Source organism: Xenopus laevis, chromosome 8S, assembly GCF_017654675.1.
Source record: "Xenopus laevis strain J_2021 chromosome 8S, Xenopus_laevis_v10.1, whole genome shotgun sequence".
Taxonomy (NCBI): Eukaryota; Metazoa; Chordata; class Amphibia; order Anura; family Pipidae; genus Xenopus; species Xenopus laevis.
The window spans coordinates 81,958,920-81,985,598 of NC_054386.1; the positions used below are offsets into that span (position 1 = coordinate 81,958,920).

The 26,679-nt window shown below is 39.7% G+C and overlaps 1 protein-coding gene across 1 annotated transcript; it reads left to right on the forward strand.

The window, feature by feature from the left end:
* The first annotated feature begins 682 nt into the window (after positions 1–682).
* On the forward strand, positions 683–25,343 carry clic1.S (chloride intracellular channel 1 S homeolog). Its single transcript, XM_018233256.2, has 6 exons — positions 683–919; positions 19,586–19,695; positions 21,265–21,390; positions 21,498–21,604; positions 22,391–22,572; positions 24,654–25,343. Exons 1-6 carry the CDS (start codon positions 884–886, stop codon positions 24,813–24,815), a joined length of 723 nt encoding a protein of 240 aa, XP_018088745.1. The 5' UTR covers positions 683–883; the 3' UTR covers positions 24,816–25,343.
* The last annotated feature ends 1,336 nt before the right edge of the window (positions 25,344–26,679 follow it).

Sequence of the window (26,679 nt, forward strand, 5' to 3'; positions counted from 1 at the left end):
AAAGTGTTGATGCCCAATTCAAAACCACGCAGGTGCCACCCCTATCTTTATCTATATTCTGCTTGATGATTAATCCCAATCCTTTCCTTACAGGTATGAGATCTTTTACATAGAAATCAGTTATCCAGAAAGCTCTAAAATACAGCAAAGCTAATATAGAAAAAAACATTCTTATTTTTGATTGATTTGCTTTTTTTTTTTTTTGTATCTGTAGTATCTTAGTATTTAAATGCTTTTCATGTACATTATTGGCCAGATTATTGTTCGGGTTTCATAAGGTTGAAAAACCGAACAGAAAGTTCAGACCAAAACACCCGAACAGGCCTTACTAGAACCGAACTGTTTGGGTCAAAACCGACCAGGTGGCAACCCTAATTCCATCCATTCTCCACACACAAAAACACCTCAGCTCTGTTTCCAGTCCTCCACCAATATTTGCTTATACTAAACGGCCCTGTAGAGACACACCTACACCTCTCACAGCAGCTCCCTGTTAGCCAGCGCCTCCTTTTTATTTATTGCATCGCATGCCTCTTTTCCACGTTACATTCCCCACATCAATAACTTTGGTGTGTGTGCTTTTCCCTCACAGAAACTCTAACCCTCCTATTTCGTATCAAACCTGAGCAATTTGCCTGCAGACACACCCACACCTCCTGTACTTTCTCCAATCCGTGCTGTCTCTTTGCCTGTAGTACCCTGCCCTGTCTCTTCCTGCCAGTGATAGAGAGACAGCCCTCCTGCAGTCACTTCCCACCCCACCCTCGCTCTCTGAAATACTTGTCTCTAACAAACTGCACTCACTCTCTCATCTCTGGATCTGAGGAGCTCTAATTCTTTTACACCTACTGAAGAAGTAACTTATTTTTTCGTTATTTAAGAAATGTCAGACACACTTCAGGTGGAATTATTTGTGAAGGTGAGTTGTGCAAACTTGCCTTTTGTCTATACGTGTTCAGGTTGTCATGCGTATGTAAATAGTGCACTTGCTCTTCTGCTTTACATACAAATTGCTCTGAAAACCTGTAACAGGTTTAACCTTTCTTTCTGACTGCTGGATAATGATTAGACAAGACTCCTGACCAGTAAAACATGTGTGTTGTTGTTGGGGGAAGGGTGATGAGTTTGCGCAGGAATCAATGAGGGGTATAAGGGTAAGGGCACATGCTGCTATTTCGGGAGATTAGTCGCCCATCGACAAATCGTTTCTTCTTCGGGTGACTAATCTCCCTGAACTGCCTTCCCGCTGGCTAGAATCGCCGGCGGGATGGCGACTTTGGAAAGCCGAAGCAATATGTCTGCCATTCTGCCGGCAAGAAGGCAGTTCAAGGAGATTAGTCGCCCGAAGAAGCATTTTGTCGGTGGGTGACTGTGTGAAATAGCAGCGTGTGCCCTGGCCCTAAAAGGTACAGTTGCCATTAGTGGTAAAGCTTAAGTGATTTATTTGGATCTCCACACAACGTTTTGGAGGTACAACCTCCTTTATCAAGAGAGACGCTTGATAAAGGAGGTTGTACCTCCAAAACGTTGTGTGGAGATCCAAATAAACCACTTAAGTTTTAGCACAATTGCTGAAGTGTGTGCGCCATCTGACTTTTTGTTATATGGAATACTGGAATCAAGTTAAGCAGCAAGGTTTCTGGATAGAGCACCACGATACGGTTGCCGCCGTCTTTTGAGCTATTGTATTGTTGCCCTTAGCGGTGTCTGGGTTGTTGAAAGTTCATCAACAGATGGAGGTTGGATGGGCTTGATAAGAAGGCACAGGCTGTCTAAATCACACTTCATAAGACACTGCCCTATAGTTGGAACCCATTTCCAGAAAATATCCATGTGTAGGCCAAAGTTCCGGTTATTTATATTTGCGTGTATTTTTTTTTACCTCTGCATAAAACTGAGCCCCACAAATTTTGGAGCCCCAGGCAGATGCCTTCTCCTGGCCCACTCAAAGAGAACCCTGCACACAAGGTAGCGGACTGGAGGTAAGGTTGTTAAACTATAACTTGTAGCATCAGGCAGCATCACTCCTGAGTCTGTGCTGCACATTTGCCGATCCCATAATATGGGGTGGGCTATTCAAGGCTAGCAGAGCCAGATTAACTATGCAGAAGGCATGTTTAAAGTGTTGCCCTGCAGAATGCCTTTTGAATATGCTTCTATGGTTAAACGTTTGTAACCCCATTCCAGAGATGGCAGCCTTAAGCTATTGCTAAACTACAAGTTCCAGCATCCTGGAACAGCTTTTGGTGGAAGCTGTAGTTCAGCAATAGCTGCAGGTTGCCTGTGTTGCCCTTCCCTACATTGGTTGTCATTTACTAATCTAAACAGTGTTTGTGCACTGCTTTTTAGAAGGCAAGAATGAAGGAAAGTGTTTTGACCTCCTAAATATTGTTGCACTGTACTGATTTGGAACAGGAAGTGAAGAGTTGTCAGTTGTACATTAGAATTAATTTCATATAAAACCGACCACAGCTTTCCCATAGCAAGGCGACAATGCTTAACGATATTCAATAAAAGAGGTGGTTCACCTTTAAGTTAACTTTTAGTATGATGTAGAATGGCTAATTCTAAGCAATTTTTTTTATATGGCCTTCATTTTTTTTTTTTTTTTTTAATATTTTTTTTAATAAATTCTTCTGACGCTTTCAAGTGAGGGTCACTGACCCCATATAAAAACAAATGCTCTGTAAAGCTTTTGCAATAGCTACTTTTTATTACTCCTCTTTCTATTCAGGCCCTCTCCTATTCCAGTCACTTATCCAATTCAATGCATGGTTGCTAGTGTAATTTGGACCCTAGAAACCAGACTGCTGGAATTGCAAACTGGAGAGCTAAAACGCTTAATAACTCAAAAAAAAGAAATCCAATAGCAAATTGTCTCTGAATATAGCTCGTCTACACATCATACTAAATGTTAATTTTAAAGGTGAACAATCCCTTTAACAAAATACTATAAGTGATTGCCATTTTGCTGCCCTGTATGTACTTTTAAGCAGTAAATCTAACTACTGCATCCTAAGGTCAGAAGTGTTGGATATGTATTGAACATAGGGTTGCCACTTTTTCTGGAAAAAAAATACCGGCCTTCCTATATATTTATCTATTTTCCCTATTAATAACATTGGGATCAACCATCATTTTTACCCATAAGGCCGGTAAAATACCGGCCAGGTGGCAACCCTAATTGAACAACATTATAATAAATAACCGTAAATAAATATACAGCAATTAAGTGCCATATGGTGAAAGACACAAGGAAGGAATCCCTGTCCAGAAGAGCTTACAATGTATTGATGCATAAATAGTAAAAGTGTGAACTGACAGTGCGCGACTATTATTTTATACTTTTTATGCACAGTCTCCATTATTCATATTCCCATTTACACTTCATACTGGCAATTAGGGGCACTTGTTAGTGGAGCAGGGGAAAGCATGTAGGGAGATTTAATAGAATTAGGCTTTACTGCTGTAGCCTTTGTTTAAAATAGGGCACTTTTGACTTGTGTGCTTAGTGGAGCAGGGATTATCTACCAAGCATATGGTTAGTAAAGAGTTTTATACTACAAATGTGGTTAGTATGGTGAGGTATGCTGCTATTTGGGGGGTGGGAGAGAAAAAGATAATACTGCCTTGGAGTTGCTAAGGAGCATACAAGGAGCAGGGCCATACTAATGGGCGTGGGATCCAAATTGCATTGCATTGTGGTTGGCAGGGGAAGCATGGCCAAACTTGCAGTATGTGTCTTGGCAGAGATATCAGAAGAGTTATCTGCAGAGGTATTGTATAGCTTGGCAGAGTTCTGTTGTCTGTTGCAATAGCATTCTTCCTTTCTGACAGTTATAGTAAAAGGTTACCTGAACAATAATCTTCCACTCTTGTTTTAAGTGTAGAAAATGAAAGTTTTCTCAGTGTGATAGCGGAGAGATCAGAACAGGTATCCGCAGAGGTATCCTATAGCATGGTAGATTTTTGTTGTCTGTTTGAAATAGCTTTCCTCCTTACTGACACTTGGGGGCAAATTTACTAAAGTGCGAAGTGGCTAACGCTAGCGAAAATTCACCAGCGTGATGTCATTTAGCCTCTTCGCCGAGGCCGCTGGCGTAAATTCGCTAGCGAAGTGGACCTACTCTATCGCTACTTTGCACCCTTACGCCAGACTAAGTTGCGTTATGGCGAAGGGACGTAACTACGCTAATTCACTAAGTTGTGGATTTGCATGAACGTTACCTCATGCGCCAGACTTTATTTTGCCACCTCAGACCAGGCTAAGTGCAATAGAGTAGCTAGGGATTGCTCCAAAAAAAGTTGACATTTTTTCTAAGTACCAAAAAACGTTGGCGTCTTTTACTTTTTTAAGGGTTATAGGCTGAAAAAGTGAAATTTTTTTTAGGGTACCCTCCTTCCCCCCTCTACATTTGATAACATATGGCACCTACACTATACTGTGGGCATATGTGTAGGGCTTTAGAATACATTTATTACGGTTCCCTGGCCTTGTGTAATGTTTGCTGCTGCATATATGGCCATTGTACTTTAAATGCACGCCTGATGCAAATTTCCGATTGCTAGCATAGCATGCTAGTGCAACTTCGCAAACGATCGGTAACTTGTGCACAACTTAGGATCTTCGTGAATTTGTGCAGCCCTGGCAAATCTACGCCTGGCGACAAATCTCCTTTTCTTCGGGGCGACTAATCTCCCTGAACTGCCTTCCCACTGGCTAAAATGTAAATCGCCGGTGGGAAGGCAGTTCAGGGAGATTAGTCACCCGAAGAAAAGGAGCGTTGTCGCCGGGCGACTAATCTCCCCGAATCTGCCTGTGTGTGTTACCTGATTAATAGGCCTCCACCCATGTCTAAGCACTCAATGTGTGAAGCTGGATAAAGTTCTAAGACATATAAATAGTGTATGTTCTGTAACAAGAGGAACAAGATTAAGGATTGCAGCAGGATGGGGAGATGTAGGAGGAAAGGGAATAATAGCTAAAAAGTCAGAGATTTTTTTTCTGGCAAGGAAAAAGGAGAGACAATCCATGGCATAGAAAGAGGAGAGGTGGAGTAGTATTGTTAGACAGGATATAGGAGGGGAGAGTAGGGTGAGGGGATGAGCTCATTGCAGGTTTACTGTATAGGCCGTATGCAGGGATGAAGTTGCTGATAATAGGGATATTTCCGTTGTGCACAGCTGCTTCAGTTCTACAGGAAATGGGGTTTATCGCAAAATATCCTGACAATGTAACAGCCATACCTCTCAACAACCCTCTGACAACCATCTGTTTCTCCCAGATTCAACTCTACTTCTGGGTGTACATGATTTATTTCCATGTAACTTTACCCTTATTTTGCTTGTTTTTCCATATTGCCAAGATTCTTAGAGGAGAAATGTCTGCATTCCAAATATAGTTACTTTTTCTTGCTTTGTAAAGTTTGATTAACCCTGTGTGCATACTCCACAATATTAGTAACTGTGTAAACTTCTGATGTCACCATTTGTCCGTGAAGAAGAGGAGATGTCATGCGTGGTTGTTGAGAAAACTAGGAAGATAGCAAGACATGATATTTGGCAGTAGTGTTTTCCGTAAAGGGGATGTTTACCTTCCAAACACTTTTTTTTTCTTTTTTTTTTTAGTTGAGTTGTTTCACCATAAACAAAGACTTTTTTCAAATACTTTACATCTTTTATTTTTTTACCATTTTCCTAAAATTAAAAAGTTTATACACCTACCGTAACCAGGTTTTGGTTCATGATTTAGCCAGATCTTAGCAGGGACTTGAACATGGCAAATTGTTAGTGTTTTATCTAACGTTAATGCTCCAAAAAGTTGAAGAACAGTTGCTAATTTTAGATTGGTGCAGTGGACTACCTGTAATCACTTTGTGTATCAGCCAAGGCAATTATCATTGTAGAGTTATTGAACAACCAGATAGTATTTTTTAGAGAGAGGCTGGAAAAAGGCAGGATAGGAAGTCTGAAGATTTGCTCATATTGTGCCCACCTATTGTATGCAAACAGTTAGCATAAAGGTGAACCACCCTTTGTAAGTATAATAACAGATTATTCCCATTTTTCCTAGAATTAAGGATTTATACATTTCCCCTAAATTAGAAAATATCGTATGTCTCCAGGTGACACACCTATATTGTATGTCTCTGAGTTCAATGATAATCCATGGCAATGCACAATGCCAGAGTAATAAAATGATACGTGAGAATGTGATTTAGAGGATGTGAGTGTCTGCTCATGGTGGCAGGTGAAAGGTTAAACAAAATCAAACAAATATCTTTATTTAGCAAGCATTCTTTTTAAATAACATCAAATGCCGTTAAAGGTATATTAAAAGGGGATCTCCAAATAATCTTTTGGTCTAATAAAAAAAAATATCTAATTCTAATCAACTTTACTTTATTAAGTTATTTATATCATTCAGTGAATTTTAAATGTATTTGTACATGTAATTGCCATGTAAACAATCTGTGTCTTGGCACTAACTTCATGTAAATTCTCCAGCCATATCTTCACCTTCCACAATGCTTCATGTTTAGTGAGGAGACTGGCAGAAGCATGCATGAGTGTTGTGGGAAAATTGTTTTTTGCTGTGGGTTCTGGCCATTGCCAGAGGGGCTGCTATAAGGTGCCATAGAAAGCCAGTATTTAGTGGGCTGGTGGGGGCTGTTTGGGCCTCGTTGTGGGCTGATTGGGCCTCTATGTACCTGAAATGCCAGGGCCTATTTTAATTCTCAGTCTGGACCTGCACCCCTCCCTACTTTCACATAAACTATATATACTCATATCTATACTAACTATAGAATTTAGGAACAGTATAGCCTTTGATATTATGTCTGTCCAAGAAATCATCCAAACCCCTCTTAAAAGCAACATCAACCTTTTGCGAATTTCCCCAAAAAAATAGGTTAAAATTCATTTGGGGGTTTGATTTATAAGGAAATGAGAAGAGCACTCTGCAAGCAAATTAATGCTGTGGTTATCCTTTTATTAGTCGACTACTTGTACACATTTGGGGGTTATTTGGGTGGAGGTCATGTTAACTATTATAAACTATTTAACTATGTCCCAACAAGCTTTTAGACAGGGCAAACCAGCTTCCACAGCTTTTGTAAGTACAGGTATGGGATCAGTTATCCGGAAACCCGTTATCCAGAAAGCTCCGAATTACAGAAAGGCTGTCTCCCATAGACTCCTATTATAATCAAAATAATCAAGATTTTTAAAATTGATTTCTTTTTTTTTTTTTCTGTAATAATAAAACTCTACCTTTTACTTGATCCAAACTAAGATAATTCTTTTTGGAAGCAAAACCAGCCTGTTTATTTAATTTTCTAGTAGGCACAGTATAACGACCAAATTAAAGAAAGATCCATTATCTGGACAACTTCAGGTCCCGAGCATTCTGCATAACCAGTCCCATACCTGCACATATTTTCCCCTTCATTATGTCAGAAACTAGCCTGGGGCATTACCCAAGGTTGGAAGAGCTTGCGGCATAATATGTGGAATGTTAGGTCAAGGCTGAGAGCAGTGATATGTTTTTTCTATTGATCTTTATTTTATATTTGAAATTTGTAGTTTGACTAATTTTCCTGAGAAGCCCCAGTGGAACCAGGGCCTTATTTACCATACAGGTACTCAAGGGCCTGTGCCTAGGGCATCAGCTTAAAGGTGGGGTGCCCCTTGGATGCCTGTAAATTTTTTGCACAAACCCCCTCTGGTGCCAAATATATTCTCACAAAATCTGACAGTAGAGGGTGAGGGGTATCGAGTGCAGGCCACAGAGAATCACTTTCGGCATCGTCATGTTTGAGTGCCAATGGGCGTGAAGAGGACTGATGTCTAATGCAACTCCAGACCAGAATACAGCCCTGAGTGGAACAAATTCATTTTTCTACCCAGTATTGTGTAAGATGTTGGCGACGCTTGGGTTGGCATAGACTGAGAGCTAGTTTGTTTTGTTTTTTTAAACAAGCTTGCTTATTCTAATCCACCAGGGCTGTGGGGAAAAAATTAACAATTTAATTCACTGGGGGATTAATAATGTTTTAGAACCACCAGTGAATTAAGCATCCATTGTCCTTCAAGGAACAGTAACCTCAAAAGATTAGTGTTTAAAAGTAATAAAAACATAATGCAGTGTTGCCCTGCACTGGTAAAACTACTACTATTGTTTATATAAATAAGCTTCTGTGTATCAATGGGGGCAAAGGAGAAAAGGCTCAGGTTACACAGCAGATAAGCTCTGTAGAACATAATGGTGTTCTCTGTTATCCACTATTTAACCTGTGCCATATAGACTTTTTTTCAATTTCCATCATTGCTACACAGCAGCTTGTTTGTATGAACTATAGTAGTATCTGTGAAGCAAACAGATCAGTTTTACCAGTGCAGGGCAACATTACATGATGTTTTCTTTACTTTAAAACACTTCTTTTTTTTTTTTTTTTTTTTTGGTGTTACTGTTCCTTTAACCTGCCAGTACTTGTATTCTTTTTAAAGAAATAAAGCAGTTCTTGCTGCTTTGCCAAACCATTCAGCAGGTGCTGTGTTCAACCTAGGGTGCTTTCAGATTTTCAGTATTCAAGTTGCATTTTTAACTGAAATATCTCCTACACAAAACTGTGTCCTGCTCTTTGTCTTTAAATGACAAATGGAATGTATTGATCCTGCTAAATGAAATTGCTGCCATTCAAAGGATCAACAATCAAGTGTCTCTCTCCTGCTCTCTTTCATGTAGGGCTAGTAATTGGGTTACTATGTGGGCAGACAATGCATCTGCTGTCATAAATACAGTCTTGGAATTGTAACTGATAAATCCGTTTACCAGGTATATCCGAGTTATTTGGGGGGTTTGGCCAAAGGTTAGAACTGAAGTCAGACGAACTTTGTAGGGTGATCGTTTTTGCACTTGGAAGTTCATGGCATGCAATTATAGTCCCTCATGCTACCATGGGCCACTGAAACTCCTGAAAATGCTTTCCCTCTGGCAATAATTTAAATCACAGGTGAGGAAACAAGTGTTGCTTCTGATTTCTCGAGTAGCCCAAAGTTTCCTTGCCAGACAGCTTCTGACGAGCTTCGGAAAGCCACAGTGACTTGTATGTTTCCCCACTATGTTCCATTGCCTAAGAGACTGAAATGGGTCGATGTTGTAATTCTTTTATTTTAAGATAAATATGCATGTTTACCACGTGTGCAAAGTAAAAAAAAACAAGAAGCCCCAGGACAATTTTGAGGTTCACCAGCAGAAAGGTGAGCAATGTTGACTTATCAACAGTAATGGTAAAGGAATGCTCCGAAAAGGGAGAAGCCAGGAAAACAATTTACTAAAGCCATTTTAATTTAAAATTAGGTTATTAGTTGGTGTGTTTGGGCACTGCATGCTATTTATTATTGGTCTGTGTGTTTTATTTTACCTTGTCAGAGCCTCGTGGCTTTACCCACAATTATGAATTAAAAGAGAAGAAAAGTAACATTATCAATCATCTATTTTATTAGCCATATCATAAGGATTAATCCATACTGACAACACTGCTCTGAGAATAATGGTTGGCCTGCAATGAACTTTATTGTAGCCAAAGAATGTCACACCTGTTAACTTCCGTTTCTTCGTTCTATGCAATGATTGTGATGACATGTGAAATGCAGCCCAAAGCCTCTTGTAAAAAAGTTCAAAAAATAAATAAAGCATACCTCCCAAAACTTTGGGAAAAAAAAGAGGGACAATGACCACACCCCTAATTACCATGTTAATTTTACAAAATTTGGCAGGTTATCAGAGTTTGAACATATTTTCCGTGTTTTTTTTTTCCAGTTATTACAGTTTTGCTAATGAAGGTGAATTGCCCTTTAAGATGAGAGTCTAACTTCTCCCAAGAGACCTGTTATCTTATATTGTTACAATTACTTATTTGCTTATCTCAAAATTGTTACAAAAGTATCTTATCTGCAGCTGTGGCTGTTCTGGGCTCTCTGCCAAAAGCTAATTAAGTTAGAAACATTGTTTTTTTTTTCTGGCTGTTCAGTGCAGAGAAAATTGGGACTTTCTTGTACAAACAAGGGACTGCGGGTTGAGCTGTCAAAAGAGGGACTGTCCCTCTAAAAAATGACAGTTGGGAGGTATGATAAAGGTTTTTGGGTTTACTGAGTTATAATGATCTTCCTTTAGATCAGTCCATTTCATTGGAATAGTAATGTTGTCTAAAGTCATAAATCAGTCATAGATGTGCATTTACCCCATATCTCCCCTTAATTTTTAGTCTGGGGGCTCTCAAAAGAACAGTAGCACTTAAAGGTAGATTTTGATCTGAAAACAGTAGATTACAGGAGCAGAGTGCTGGCTGCAAATAGGTCCACTGAATCTCTGTAAGGGCAGAGACATGTGGAGATTCGGGGAGATTAATCGCCCGGCGATAATTCGACTCCTTATTGGGAGACTAATCTCCTAACTCGGAGTGCTTCATTTTCCGAAGTCGCCTGAAGTTGCCTCACGAGGAAACTTCAGGCGACTTTGGTAAACGAAGCAATCAGAGTGCTTGAATGTAAATCACCAGCGGGAAGGCAGTTCGGGGAGATTAGTCGCCCGAAGAAGAGGCGATTTGTTGCCGGGCAACTGAATCTCCATGTGTGTCTCTGCCCTAAAAGGGCTGTGGCATATGTTGGCGCAAGTAAAAACATAAGAATAATAATCACCCCACCCCCACCACATCCATGATTATTTAGAATGCAAAAACCAGCTATACACGTACATATAATTTACATATAACAATTAGGGGCAGATTTATCAAGGGTCGAATTCTACCGATCAAAATTTATTTAAAAAAAAGAAGTTTCTAATCTCGGGTGAATAGGATCGATCCGAAAACTCGAATCAAATTCGATTTGAGTTTTAAAAACTCGATTCGAGTTTTTTCTCGTAAAAAAACTTGAATGTCAGGAAGGCTGCAAACAACTCCAAATTGATCCCAGGACGTCTCCCATTGACTAAAACAGCAATTTGGCAGGTTTTAGGTGGTGAATAGTCGAATTTGAGTTCTTAAAGAGCCAGAGTATGATAAATCTCGAAAATTGAATTTGAATTGTTTAAAAAAACTTGAAGTGAATTTTAACAATTCCCTAGTCGAATTTGACAGTTTTCGCCATAAAAAAATTCAAATTCCAATTTTCAATTCGACCCTTGATAAATCTGCCCATAAGTCTTTTTCCCCTCCTGCATTTTTATTGTACTTAGGCAGTGTTACAGCAAGAAATCACCAGCTGCTAGAAGCACCCATGTGCCAGCGCTCGGTCTAACCCACAATCTGGAGTTGACAGCTGCTATAAACAATAAAAAGAAAACATTTGTACGCAAAGAGAAAAATTTCCATTATGTAAAAATAATTATTACAAAAAATGAGGTGTTTGGGCAAAATATGTAAACTCGCATGCCACGTCAAGGCCCCTCATTGTACGTGAGTCTATGGCTGTTATTACACTAGGTAGTAAATCATGATGATGTTGTTCTGCTTAGACATCCTTTCTGTTTTATTTTCATCAGATAAACGATGTAGGCTGTTTCAGCACTGAGGAAAAATGCCAAAGTCCTATTTATGGTATTCTGTAACTAAAGCAAAGCCTTGACAACAACAGTTGCCAGTGGTTACTCACCAGCCTTTCCCAGTGGTTGTTATGCAGCTACCTCTACAGTGTTTCACTAGTTCAGTGACTAACTGATGCCAGTCTAATCATTAGCTTGTCTGTAGTAAACCTATTAACTTCTGTTGTGCTAATGGAGACAACCTTGCAACCGTGTTTCCCCCCAGCAGAGTATACCAGATGTTTTTTTTTACCTGTGAGCCACATTCAAATCTAAAAAGAGTTGAGGAGCAACACATGCTTGCATAAGGGCTGGGATTGGCTATTTGCTATCCCCTATCCTGAGAGCCTACAGGAGGCTCTGTTTGGCAGTACATCTGGTTTTTATACAACCAAAACTTGCCTCCAAGCCTGGAATTCAAAAATAAGCACCTGCTTTGAGGCCACTGGGAGCAACATCCCAGGGGTTGGTGAGCAAAATGTTGCTCATGAGCTACTGGTTGGGGATCACTGATTTTAAGTGATGTTGTCCCATTAGGATCTACATCCATAAAAGCATTGCTAGCATTCTGTTCCATGGAAAATATTACTTAATTATTGATTGATGGGATATTGCATATTGCTATAAGTAGCAAACCACTTCTTCTTTTGTAACCTTAACATAATAAATATCTGAATGAAACAGGAGGGTGATTAAGACAATTGTTTGACATTGTCTTGAGATCTACTGATCACCAGCTAAAGCTCTACTGGTAGATCCCGATCGACCTTTTGGGCACCCCTGCACTAATGAAATATTGCTTATAAACACAAATGTTTGACATATTTCTTGACAAGCCAATATTATTACTACTGCCATCTCCCGAAAATGAATTGATTTTCGACTGAAATGGTTGAAGGTATCAACAGCATTTTGCTAAGTCGCCTGAAGTTTCCTCCTGGTTGTTGGTCATACCGCCAGCGATTTCAATTAATTCCTACGGAGAGGCATTTTCAGGAGATTTGACGCCCGCACTTGCTCATAAATAATCAGGGGTGACAAATCTCCCTTGTGCCACTGCCTGGAGAGTTGCAGGTAGTGTCGGACTGGCCCGGCGGGACACTGGGAAAAAACCCGGTGGGCCTGACCCTTAATGGGCCCCGCTGGGCCAGTCCCCTCTCCTGACGCCAATTCCCTCTCCCGATCGACAAAAGAAACGTTTTTTTTAGGCACCGCGCCATCTGCGCATGCGCGGCACCTATTCATTCAGGAGCACTGAGTGGCGCCTTCACACAGGTGCGCCGAATGCACGCTCGTCGCGTCATGGTAGGGGGTCGGAGGGGGGCCTGGACATTAGTCCCGGTGGGCCCCATGCCCCCCAGTCAGACCCTGGTTGCAGGATTACTTGTCTGAAGTGTTATAGTTTAACTGACTGAGTAGAACCAAGAGTCGTAACAACTGCTAATTCCAGAAAATAGGATTCCCCCGAGCATATTGCATTTAATAAATGCTCACACCCAATAACAGAGGTCCATGTTTTATACAGGTATGTGGATTGCAAGCTCCATGATTCCTGGTATCTGTATTCTTTTAAATCTATACATGGTCCAAAAAGATAGCAACTAGATGAGGAGTTTCTTGTGTACCCTATTTTCTACAGATGATAGACTTATTTCAATGGGACTTTTATTACAATGAGTTTTCATTTGAGCATTTCAACAAGCCGAAACACTAGACTGTACAGAAAGAATTCTATCTGTATATTAATCAGTCCTAGAGAGTTTGGATATTTTTACACCCACAGCTGTTATCCCAAACAACCTTTAAAAAAAGAACAATGAGCCTTTAAACTTTACTGTTCTTTAAGGAACCCGTCCTCAAGTCCACTGTTTCCCAGTCAATTATTAGCAGAACATTTTTCAAAAGTGATCTGCTTTTTCCTGTTGGGAGGAACCCTCTGACAAGGATCAACACCCATTTACGGATTTACCTAATGATCTCATCTCAGTGTAGTGTTTGGGTGCGGTGTTTTGTACTTTCTGGCTCACAGCTATTTCTGCCCATGGATTATTCTTATTAAAACCTTAATTAGGCGTGTGACATTTTTTTCTAAAGAAAGAAATTACCGGCACTCCGGACATTGATGCAAGCGGGCCAAGCCCTGCGTGTTTATTCAACGTAACGTTTTGGGGGCGTACCCCTTCGTCAGACTAGCAAACCATACCAATGATGCACATTTAAACCCACCATCGTGCATAATTAATTGGCAATAAATTAGTACACCTTAACCCATTTGATTAGAAAAATTGTGCAAAAAGTCCATATTTAATCCAATCATGAATCCAGTAACTAGATAGTCTAAAAATTCCAAAAAGTCCCAAAAAATTTTTTTCATATGAATATAAAGTCCAAAAAAACTAAAGTGCAGTAATTTATTTACCAAATTGTATCTGTGGGAAAAGTTAAAATTATTTTACAAACATTAAAAACAATGTCACATTGCACAAGCTTGAAACATTACCTTGCCCTCATCTATGCATAACATATTGTTACAAAGAGGAAATTGCTTTTACCTTGCCCTTGCAACATACCGCTTCAATTCTCATATCTGTCACATAGAGAGAAGAAAGCAACATATTAACAACTTTCTAGATAACAGGCCAAATGAAATGCCTCATTCAGTCCCCGTGGGACTTTTGTTTGTAAAACCCAGATCCAGTGACATTCTCTTTGCAATAGCCGTTTTTTACTATCATGATAGTCACTTATAACAATTTTTTTCCAATATCTGCCAATTGGGCAACTCTGTGCCCCTTTTCAAAAAAAATGCCTAGCAAGAGCAGTTTCCCTTTTCTTTTTGTTTGTCTCCTTCTCCTCTTTCTGATCAATAGTAGGTTTATAATTGCGTATTGTGCTTTTATGCTCATTTAAACTGATTTTTCTTGGTCTACTTGTCTGCCCTACGTAGGCAAGTCTGTAAGGGCATTTTAGGCAGTAAATGACTGATTTGGTGTCACAAGAAAACCACCTCTTGACTTTAATTTTTGATCCCTTCAGGGGATGTCACGCTGTCCCCTGCAATGATCCCACTGCAGTGACCACAGTTGTGGCAAGGATAAGTGGCTTGTAGTTTACTTGTCAAAGTTTGTTGTGTGTTTTGGTCAGGGGTTGTTTTTTGTTTCACCAAATCAGCCACTGTGTGGCCTCTCCTATAAGTAAACAATGGGGTGTATTAAATAATTTACTATATTTAACATCTGCATTCACCACTTTTTTTATAATCTTTGAATTAGTATCAAATGTTGTTACTAATGATGTTACTGTTCCTGGTTTCTTATCGGATTTGGTTTTTTTTAAGCATATCACTCCTTGCAGTTTGTTGTACTTCATTAGTTCACTCTGTTTATAACGTTCTCCTTAAACTTTTGTACCATTCTTAAAGATTTCTCTTTATATAACTCATCATTAGATGTAATCCGTTTAATCCTAGTAAACTGACTTTTGGGTAGCCCACTAAAAACTCCAGGGGGATGGAAGCCTGTTGCTTGCAAAACATTGTTCCTATCAGTTGATTTACAATATAATGATGTTAAAAAACCCATGCCAGTATATAACATATTTACATCTAAGGCTAAGGTCACACTGGGCGATAAGTCGCCCGCGATTTTCAAAAGCGAGTCCTGGCGACAAGTCGTTCGTTTTGTCGACACATAAAGGTGCATGCAAATCGTGAGCTAATATGTACACAGCGCGATTTGAGATCGCCTGTAGCTTTAAAACGCGCAGAGACCCTTTTTGGAGCGATAGGTGAGAAATAGCAAGTACATAGAGAAGCACAGAAATCTCCCAGTACAGTCAAACAAAATACGCGAGGCAAGACGTAGTGGGATGATAATCGCTTCCTGGTAAAAGTCGCTCAAAACTTTCCTTCTGCGCAAAGGTTGCCGCGACTTTCTTTTAAAAATCGCGGGTGACTTATCGCCCAGTGTGACCTTAGCCTAAGAAATGTAGATTTTTTTTTCTATCCTTTAGTCATAACATACAAGTGTCCTAACACCCACACTCCTATTCAGTTAGATGTACAGGCAGGTGCAATGTATTTATTTTCTCTGTGCTAATGACACTTCTGTATTGTGCTGGAGCAGCAACTTCTTGTAGTGTTTAATGGTGCTGCAGGCGTCATTATTCCACTTTGCCTCAATTCTGACCTGCTTAGATCATCACTGCGCTCCACTCCCATGTCTTTTGCTAATTTTCACATCCTCCTATTTCCAAAATTCCTTTCACTGTTCTCTCCATACATATTAGCTGCATTCTGGCCATTCTAGAGGTATTAAAACTGAGTACCGTATATTACATTTTTTCTTTGAGAAGAGGTTTGCAAGAGCGCCCATGTGACACTGGATTTCTATTCTTTCCCCATCTTTTCCCAAACAAAGGTTAATCCTTCTGCACTAGTCCCCTGTCAGGAAGGTGGTCTTTGACCTCAACCTCAAGTGGAAGGTTTTTATTATTTAATTCATAGTACAGGTATGGGATCTGTTATCCAGAATGCTCGTGACCTTGGGTTTTCCGGATAACATCTTTATGTAATTTGTATCTTCATATCTTAAGTCTACTAGAGAACATAAATTAAACCCAATAGGCTGGTTTTGCTTCCAATGAGGATTCATTATATTTTAGTTTGGATCAAGTACAAGATACTGTTTTATTATTACAAAGAAAAAGGAAATCACTTTTAAAAACCTTGATTATTTGGAAAAATGGAGTCTGAGAGATGGCCTTTCCGTAATTCGGAGCTTTGCAGATAAAAGGTTTCCGGATGCAGTGTGCAAAGTGCTATATTTTCTGCCCACAATGCAACCATTTTCCCATAATTCCAGCATAATTTTGCCCATGCCCAGACAAATCGGATGCAAACTACAGTTGGAACTGGGGTTGTGTGATCTCTTTGTGCTCATTTACACAATGTTTGTGCGTGTGTGATTCTTTAGGCACAAGTATGTGGCATCTGTTAACAACAGCCTGCAGTTCTGTTATAGCCGCAGGTGCTTATTTTTTAATCCCTGACTTGTAGGCAAGTTTTGCTTGCATAAAAACCAGGTGTACTGCCAAAGAGACCCTCTGCTAGGATGCATGTCCACATAGGGGCTACCGAATAGCTAATCACCGTTTTTTGGGGGGGGGGTTTGGCAGTACCAGAAACTTTTTCATGCTTTTGATACTCCGCAACTCATTTTACATTTGAATGTGCTCACTGGTAAAATAAAAGTTTGAGGACCTCAATGTTTATAGGCAGGGGCGCTCCGCCAATGAGGCGAGCTGAGCCGCTCGCCTCAGGCGGCAGCGCCAGACAGGATTCCAGGGGCGGCAAAAAGCCGCTCCTGCACCTTTAAGAGCCGAATTTCCGGTTTTTAAACCGGAAATTCGGCTGCGCTATTGCGAGAGAGCGCAATTGCGCTCTCCGCAATCGTGTTCCTGCCTCCCCTCGCCGACAGGTAAGTCGGTGCGGGGGCGGCATTGCAGGAGCCGCCTCAGACGGCTCCTTCCCCAGAAACGGCGCTGTTTATAGGATTGATCACATGCATGATCACAGACCTGCCTCCTTCCACTTCTGTGAATTTAGTAAAGCACCAGGGCACTGTTGTGTCTCCCATGTGCAAGGAATGTGTAAAATCTAACATGCCAAGTGTAGTAAAGGAGGGGTTGCAATCCCTTCCTGTGTACTTTTCCCTTATCCTTGGCCAGTCTCTGTCTTCTGATTCCTGATTCCCCACCATCTTCAATTTTTGTTTTCCCTGTCCATTTTCCATTTAATCTAATGTTTCTTATGCCTTGTTTTACTTTTTATGACAATTTATGTATTTTCTTTTACTGGAACTGCTTCAGCTCCTTTCTCTTTGCATATGTCTCTCCAGCTATAAAGGTCACCACAGACATTAAGATTTTTCTCTCCTTATTGATGAATTTTAGTCCAATCCAATAAATGTGTCAAATTCAAATTATCATGAGTTTAGTAGGCACAGAACCCTGTACTGTTCACACCTCAGACTCAGACTGAAAGTGTTTATACCCAGCCTGTTCACACCCCAGACAAACCCAAGACTTAGAGTCCTGATAGGTTTCCCTGTCTCCTGCTGTATTCTGCATTCCCTATGTTCCCTGTGTGTGCCATACTCTGTCTGTCCTATGCTCCCTTTGTGTGCCCCATACTCTGCATGTCCTTTGCTCCCTGTGTGCGCCATACTCTTCTTTCCCTATGTTCCCTGTGTGTGCCCAACGCTCCATGTGCCATACTCTGCCTAGCATGTAAGGGTATAACTTAAATTTTTCACAAATGGGTGAAATCCCTGCAGTGAGCACCAACCATTTGTTTGTTTTTTTTTGGGGGGGGGGAGTTTTAGTGTGTTGCCACCATTAATGTGGACATGGTCTTAAAAGTTTTTGAAAAATTCTGTCCCTCGGTACCACAGAAGTTTGCCAGCACTGAACTAGACAATATAGTTTGAAATGGTCTTTTTAGTTCATGGACAAATCGTACATTTAAACAATCATTTCAAGATAAGCTTGTTCTTACGATAACGAAAAAATCTTGTAAAAATCTTTACATCTATGGTCACCTGTAGATAAGCTTGCTGACTCCTCTTCCTTTCTTGTTACACTCTATTGACCAACACAACCTTTGTTAATACGTAACAGACATCAGAGTCGGAGTTCTATCTGCTCTGCTGAAATGCCTTCCATTTGCCTGATATAGGTCAAGCCTTGTCTGTTTTCATCTTTTTTGCTTTCCACAGACTTTTAAATTGTTTAATCTTTTTATTAGCATTCTCATTACAATTTAGGGGCAAATTTACTAAGAGCCGAAAGTCCGACGGCAGCTCAACACTTCGCCAGGCGAAAATTCACTCAGACAACGCTAATTCACTAACATGCGAAGTTGTGTCCAGGGCGCCGAATGCTGGCGAAGTTGTGCTAGCGTTAATTCGGCAAGCAGAGGGAAGTTTCGCTAGCATTGGCTAATTTGCATACGGCAGGAAGTTAAATTTAAATGGACGTATATGTTGCAGGCAATACATTATACTACACAAGCCCGGGAAACCTTAATAAAATAAAATAAAGTTGTTATATTGCCCTACACATGAGCCCACTGTATAGTTTATGTGCCATATGTTAGGAAATGTAGGGGGGAAGCCAGTTACCCCAAAAAAAAATTACGCTCTTTTGCAGCCTATCACCCTGAAAAAAGGTTTTTGGGACTTGGAAAAATTTTCAACTAAATTTTAAGGAAGTCCTATCTACTCTATTACACTTCGCCTGGTCTGAGGTGGTGAAGGCAAGTCTGGCGCAAGAGGTAACGTTCATTAAAATCTGCATCTTAGTGAATTTGTGTATTTACGTCCCTTTGCCAGAGTGCAGATTTACCTGGCTATTGAGTGCGAATGAGCGACCACGTCAGTCTCTTTCGCTAGTGAAGTTACCCCTGCGCCCGAAATTATGTCACGCCGACGAATTTTCACAAGCGTTGGTCACTTCGCCCTTTAGTAAATTTGCCCCTTAATCTTTTAATAACATTCAGATTATCATCCCTGCACCTTTTTCCCCGCTACATCTGTTTATATTGGCTCATATAAGGCCTTCTTAGCAGACTGAATGACTCTCCAGCAACTTCCGTTTGTATGGGCAGTGTGTGTCGTCAAACTGGGCAATTTTCTAAACAGGCAGATCTACTTATCTGTACCTAATTTAAAAAGAACATATTGCTTTTGGGATTAATTACCCAACATGTACAATGTACTGTAATCTTCTATCCACACTGCTGGTTCTAATGTACAGTCTATTGTGCTTTGTATTTGCATTGTGTTATGAATTGTAATATTGTGTTATGAATTTTAATATTTTAACATGCCCCTTATCATTATAGAGTAACATGAAATCTGTTTTGGGAGCTTTGTAAATTATTTTTCTATATATATATATATGTTTTTAGTATAATCACATTGCTCCTTTTGTTCCCAACAGGCTGCAAATGATGGACAGAGCATCGGAAACTGCCCCTTTTCTCAGCGCCTCTTCATGGTCCTCTGGTTAAAAGGAGTCACATTTAATGTCACTACAGTTGATATGAAAAAGTGAGAAGATGGTTGTAACAATATCTATAGAGGAAATATTTAAATATAGATCTATCTTAAGTCTCAACATAAGCACAACACTGTCTTTATTAGCATTTACTGTAAATTAGTGATGTGAATATTTTGCCTCCATGTCTTTCACTGAATGTAGTCTCCTCCTAAACCTAAAAAAAACAACTAAATGTTACAGTGGATTAATCATTATCCTTGTAAGAATTATGAACAACTGAGAGAAGTGACCTGTGCACAAGATAGAAATTGTTAAGGATATGGCACAAGGGTGTTTGTCTATATCCAGTGCTTCCCAAACAAAGCGGATATGGTTGGGCAGCATGCTGGTCCCTAAAGTCCTGCTGCCCTTGGACTTACCACAAATACAGGCCTGATCAGATCTTTACATTATTTTTCTACATTTTCACAAACTGGCCAAAAGAAAATGCTGGTTGGTTGCTACTTCTAACTGCACTGAAACTGACATAATAACATATTGAATTGATATAATGGGGGATGTAGTTAAGGGGCTAATAAAATGAAAATATGTCCTCTTTTTATAGGAACAAACAAGGGAAAGTTGTGCTCATCACTAATTTTTAAAACCATTAAGCGGGGGTGCAATGAGGCTGTGACCACAAAATTCACATAGCCAAATACAAGAGTCCTCTGCACTCAACCCATTATCAATATATTTAGGACAATGAGATATTTTGTGCCATAAAGGGATACTGTCATGGGAAAAAAAAAATTTTTTCAAAATGAATTAGTTAATAGTGCTGCTCCAGCAGAATTCTGCACTGAAATCCATTTCTCAAAAGAGCAAACAGATTTTTTTATATTCAATTTTGAAATCTGACATGGGGCTAGACATATTGTCAATTTCCCAGCTGCCCCAAGTCATGTCACTTGTGCTCTGATAAACTTCAAACACTCTTTACTGCTGTACTGCAAGTTAGAGTGATATCACCCACTCCCTTTTCCCCCCAGCAGCCAAACAAAAGAACAATGGGAAGGTAACCAGATAACAGCTCCCTAATACAAGATAACAGCTGCCTGGTAGATCTAAGAACAACACTCAATAGTAAAAACCTGGGTCCCTATGAGACACATTCAGTTACATTGAGAAGGAAAAACAGCAGCCTGCCAGAAAGCATTTCTCTCCTAAAGTGCAGGCACAAGTCACAGGACCAGGGGCAGCTGGGAAATTGACAAAATGTTTAGCCCCATGTCAGATTTCAAAATTGAATATAAAAAATTATGTTTGCTCTTTTGAGAAATGGATTTCAGTGCAGAATTCTGCTGGAGTAGCACTATTAACTGATGTTAAAACATGTTTTCCGATGACTGGATCCCTTTAAGATACTAAAAATGCCTTACCCTTTAAACAAAACAGGGATTGTTTGTCCATATATTGCAATATATTTAAGCTGGCCAACTATATAAATATAGATAAAAATTCAGCAAACCGTTGACAATTGACTCCTATAAACTATCCTTTTTGGCTTTTTTTAGATTTGTATTAAGTGCATTACATATTTATGAATATATATATTTCCTTCTGTTCTTCACTTTTAGAAAACCAGATATATTGAAAGATCTGGCTCCTGGGGCACAGCCCCCATTCTTGCTGTTTGCTGGTGAAGTCAGAACAGACACCAATAAAATAGAAGAATTTCTTGAGGAGACCTTGTGCCCACCCAAGTATGTATAGTGATAAGCTACTGAGATAATTATGCCCTGTGAGTTATACATGTGTGGGGCTTTGTTTTACTATTTATATAAATTAATAGTGTATATAATCTCACCAGATATCCTAAACTGGCGTCTCGAAACCCAGAATCAAACACAGCTGGACTCGATGTTTTTGCTAAATTTTCTGCCTACATCAAGAATTCCAATCCAGCACTTAACCAAAGTGAGTAGTAGAAATATTTGCAGCAGTGGAAATCAAATGGAAGACCATTCATGGCACATTGTCCCTAAATTCGGCACAAAAAAAAAAAAAGTGGTCCGTCTATTTTCTTTTTCCCTCCATTGAGATATTTTATCCCATGCAATGAATCTTCTAGTATAGGTTTGGGTGGATATATATCTGAGAAATATAAAAAATATTAAACCTTTCTAAAGCTCAAGAGATGACTTCACTTCTGTTCACTGTGGACCTTCGATATCCTTAATGGTTCAGTAATGATACTGTGAGAATTAGTTCTGTCTTTCTTTTCTATCCTGATATTCTCCTTTATTTTCTTTCAGTCCTTTTATCTCTATTCAGCTCTTCCCAAATTTCCCACCTCCTTTTTTTATTCTCACCACTGTCTTCTCTTTCCTTAATTGTAGTTCTGTTATTTGCTGCATAAAGTACACAGTATCATACCATATATGCATATTTACTGCCCACATATACATTTTTTGAGCATCTTTTGTGGTTTTACCCAACCATCCCTCATCTGAAGTCCATTTTAAGGCTTCAGATCAGGGGGTTTGTTGGGGAAAGTGTTCCCTGTGACCATATAGTAGTAATGTGTATGAATACTCCCTAAAATTTGTGTTTCTTACTTTCCTATACTGTGTTCCCTAAAGAAAAAAATTCTATGGACTGCTGGTTTTACTATTAATCACCACCATTTTGTTTTGTGTAATACCCAAACTTGTCTTCCTGGTTTTCTTTATTTCCTCACATTGTCTTCCACCTTTATTCTAGGTTTGGAAAAAGGTCTTTTGAAAGCATTGAAGGCACTTGATATCTACCTAAACACTCCCCTACCAGATGAAATTGATGAGAACTGTGCAGAAGATGAGTCTGTCTCAAACCGCAAGTTCCTAGATGGTAATGAGCTGACGCTGTCTGACTGCAACCTTCTCCCTAAGCTCAACATTGTGCAGGTGAGGAATGAAAATCAACTCTCAAAAGTCAAAAAGAAGCCCTGAACAGCTGTGTCATGGGGAAATAATCCATATTATGTCACCCTTGCTTTACTGCAGAAAGTGATGCAGTCTATACAGAATGGATGGCAAGCTGGACCATTAAGGCAGGGGGGGGGGGATGAAACACAGGAATTTGAGGTTTGGGAGAGTTAGAACTAGAGAGCTTTCTTGGGGATGGTAAGTGGGGAATGGTGGATAAGTGGGAGAGGGTGTTCAAGAATGATAGAAAGCATTCGAACAAGTGCCAAGTAATTGGAAAGCAAGATGGGGCAGGCAAGTTGGGGAGCAAAAGACATACCAGTTGGAGACATAAGGCAGGATGAGAAATAAAACAGCAGAGTGAGTCCAGAAAGGTTGGATACTTTTTTTGAAATGTGGAAAATTTTAAAAGCAGGAATGATAGAAGTGTTAGATATCCTGGGAGGAAAGAGTAGTGTGAGTAGAAGAAAGAGGTTCAGAGAAATGTGCAGCAGAGCTGGGAAGGCTTGTTGGACAATGTTTCTGAAATATTTACAGGGAATGGGCTTTGTTGAAGTTATGGAAACCAATGAAAATGTCATCAGAAAGGAGGTTAGAGTAGGTTAGTTTGTGTGAGAGTGTTAGGTGTGTGAGAGATTGTTGAAGAAGAGGGGGTAAAAGACTGTGCTGTACTGGAGAAATTAACTTTTACTGAAAGCTTTATGTAGAGATTGATGTGTATAGAAATGTTTTCTACTTTACACGGGCAAGTTGAGGGTAGGGAAAGAAAAAGAAAATCTGTGGTGCTGCAGTTCAAACAAAATAAAGATACATAGCAGATTACAGAATAGCTCTGTAAAAAACAATGGGTTTGGTACTTTCACTGGAAGATAAACATGAGTCAAGTGCCCTTTACTGCTCTCTACAGGACTATAGAATGAAACATATAAAACAGCAAATAGAAATAATTTATTTGTAACCACTGGATGAACAAATAGACTTCAAAGGGCAGTTTTATGAAAATGTGAGAATAGAGCTTGCCACAGAAAAACTTGCTTACTTTCTATTCCTATGGGATTTTTAAAAGCATATCTATTAATGGAGTTCACTATTTGAACACTTCTAAAAATCCCATAGGAATAGAAAGAAATATAGAAAGAAAACTGAGTTTTTCTGTGGCAAGCTCTAATCTTACATTTTGGTAAATCTGCCGCATAATGTAAATAAAAGATTTTCTTTTTCTTAAAGGGATCCTGTCATCAGAAAACATGTTTGTTTTTTTTTTTCAAAACACACCAGTTGATAGTGCTGCTCCAGCAGAATTCTGCACTGAAATCCATTTCTCAAAAGAGCAAACAGATTTTTTTATATTCAATTTTGAAATCTGACATGGGGCTAGACATTTTGTCAATTTCCCAGCTGCCCCAGGTCATGTGACTTGTGCCTGCACTTTAGGAGAGAAATGCTTTCTGGCAGGCTGCCGTTTTTCCTTCTCAATGTAACTGAATGTGTCTCAGTGGGACATGGGTTTTTACTATTGAGTGTTGTTCTTAGATCTACCAGACAGCTGTTATCTTGTGTTAGGGAGCTGCTATCTGGTTACCTTCCCATTGTTCTTTTGTTTGGCTGCTGGGGGGGAAAAGGGAGGGGGTGATATCACTCCAACTTGCAGTACAGCAGTAAAGAGTGATTGAAGTTTATCAGAGCACAAGTCACATGACTTGGGGCAGCTAGGCAATTGACAATATGTTTAGCCCCATGTCAGATTTCAAAATTGAATATAAAAAAATCTGTTTGCTCTTTTGTGAAATGGATTACAGTGCATAATTCTGCTCGAGCAGCACTATTAACTGATTCATTTTGAAAAAAAAATTTTTTCCGATGACAGTATCCCTTTAATGTTACTGGTCTTTTCCTGGAATATATATACAGTTGGTGCTGAATTCATTGTAAGTGTCCTGCAATATATCACATTCCTGAAAAGTGAGTGGTCTACCTTGCTTATCCAGTATTCTCCAATAAGGGATGTGGGATGGATTTCCTCTAAACATATAAATACGTTGCTCTTTTGTTTCACTCAGGTGGTATGTGAACATTTTCGGGGATTCAAGATTCCAGCAGAATTTACTGGAATCCATCGCTATCTCCAGAATGCTTATAAACGAGAAGAATTTGCCAGCACTTGCCCTGATGCTGCTGAAATTTCACGTGCATACGCAGAGGTGGCTAAACCGCTAAAATAACTTGCACCGCAGAGAGAATAGAGATCTTGTATTTAATACCATTGTAAACAAAAGAAGCCTTGCTTCAGGCAGACCACCATACTAGGCCAACTTGCTGTCTGTCATGGTCTTTCTCTACCCTTCTTACTTTATCTATGTAGAGCTTGCTATTAAATTGCCCAGGGTCTATGACATACAGCAGTCATTTTGATGACAACTTCAAATTGTGTTTTTGTTTTTTTTACTTGCTGAGGTTGTCATTTAACCTACTGACATATTAAAAAAATAAATGTTAACTATATTTAAATTATACGTCGCATTTTTAGTCCCCTGAATAGATTAGCAGAACATCACCTCCACACCTTTCTTTTCTTGCATAACCGAGGCTGCAGATTTTTTATTTTTTTTTGCATTCAGCGTGGGGCAAGGATTAAAATACCACATTGTTTTGTTTTTTTTCACTGTGTACTCAGAATAATCCTGTATATTTAAAATACTGAGTATTACATGCTGAATATTCATGTTTATATTAAAAGGAATTTTCTCCAACAGATGTGTTTTGCAATTACTACATGTAGGCTGACTAGCAAAGCCAGTGCTGGTTTTAAAATAATTACTCTCTTACACAGACAGACTCAGTCACAAGCTGTAGCTAAAATACATGTTCTGCGCAATACTTCAAATAATGAAACAGCTAAAACCCTTAGTTTATGTCTTGGTATAAAGGTGGCCATACACGGAGAGATCCGCTCGTTTGACGATGTCTCCAAATGAGCGGATCTCTCCCCAAAATGCCCACCTTAGGGTGGGCAATATTGGGCTGATCTAATCGTGGGCCCTAGGGCCCAACGATCGGATCCTAACGATGGGTAACGGGCGCTCGGATCGCTGGGCCCCATCAACGAACAGATGCGACCGAGATCCGACGGGATTTTTAGTCCCGTCCGATCAACATCTGCCTGACTTTCGGCCAGATATCGATCGGGGAAGCCTGTTGGAGGTCCCCATACACAGGCCAATAAGCTGCCGAATCGGTCTGTTGTATGGGCCACCTTAAGAGAAACTTCCAGACCAGACAAAATATACAGAACTAAGCAGTGGATTCACTGAGCTTTGCATTGCTTGGGCTCATGCCTGTACTTTTATATTATTTCTAAGAGTTTGGCAGAAGGAATATCTGTAGAAGAACTAAGCAATTAATCTTTTTACAAAGGACAGAGGGGTGGAGTAACCTTAGTTTGTATTTGGCTGTATTGTATTCTAATTTCTAGGGATGAAATAGAATAAGCAAGAGTAGGGATGACAGCAGTGCACTTCCCAGCGTTGATGTTTAGGTGTGGGGCTTGGCACTCAAACCCAGTGTGTCTACTGGTGAGTCTATACGTTTCTTACATGCATGGGGGTGATTGCTCTTCTTAGCTAGAAAGACATACGAGCAGATTTACTAAAGGGTGAATTGTTGCCAGTAACTGCTTTGCACACTTCGCACCACTTCGCCAGACACAAAAGTGCGAAGTCGCCGAACGATGGCGAATTTTCGCTAGCGATATTGTAAGCATGTACGTTAAAGCTGTATGGACGTCTTTATTAGAGATGTTGGTGCAAATGCTTGAAGTGGCCACTTTTTACAACAAATGTCCAAGGAACCTTAAAGACAAAATCATATAATGCCCTAGACATGAGCCCACCCTAAAATGAATGTTCCATGGCCCTCAAATGTCTGGGGGAAAATGTTAACCCAAAAAAGTTTTTTAGGACTTTTACAGGCAATCACGCATAAAAAAAAAAAGGAAAAGTTGCCAGCGTTTTTTTCAACTTTAAAGCATTTTCGGCAGACAGGATATGATGTAAGTGACATAAGATTGAGGAGGATGTAGCTTCATTT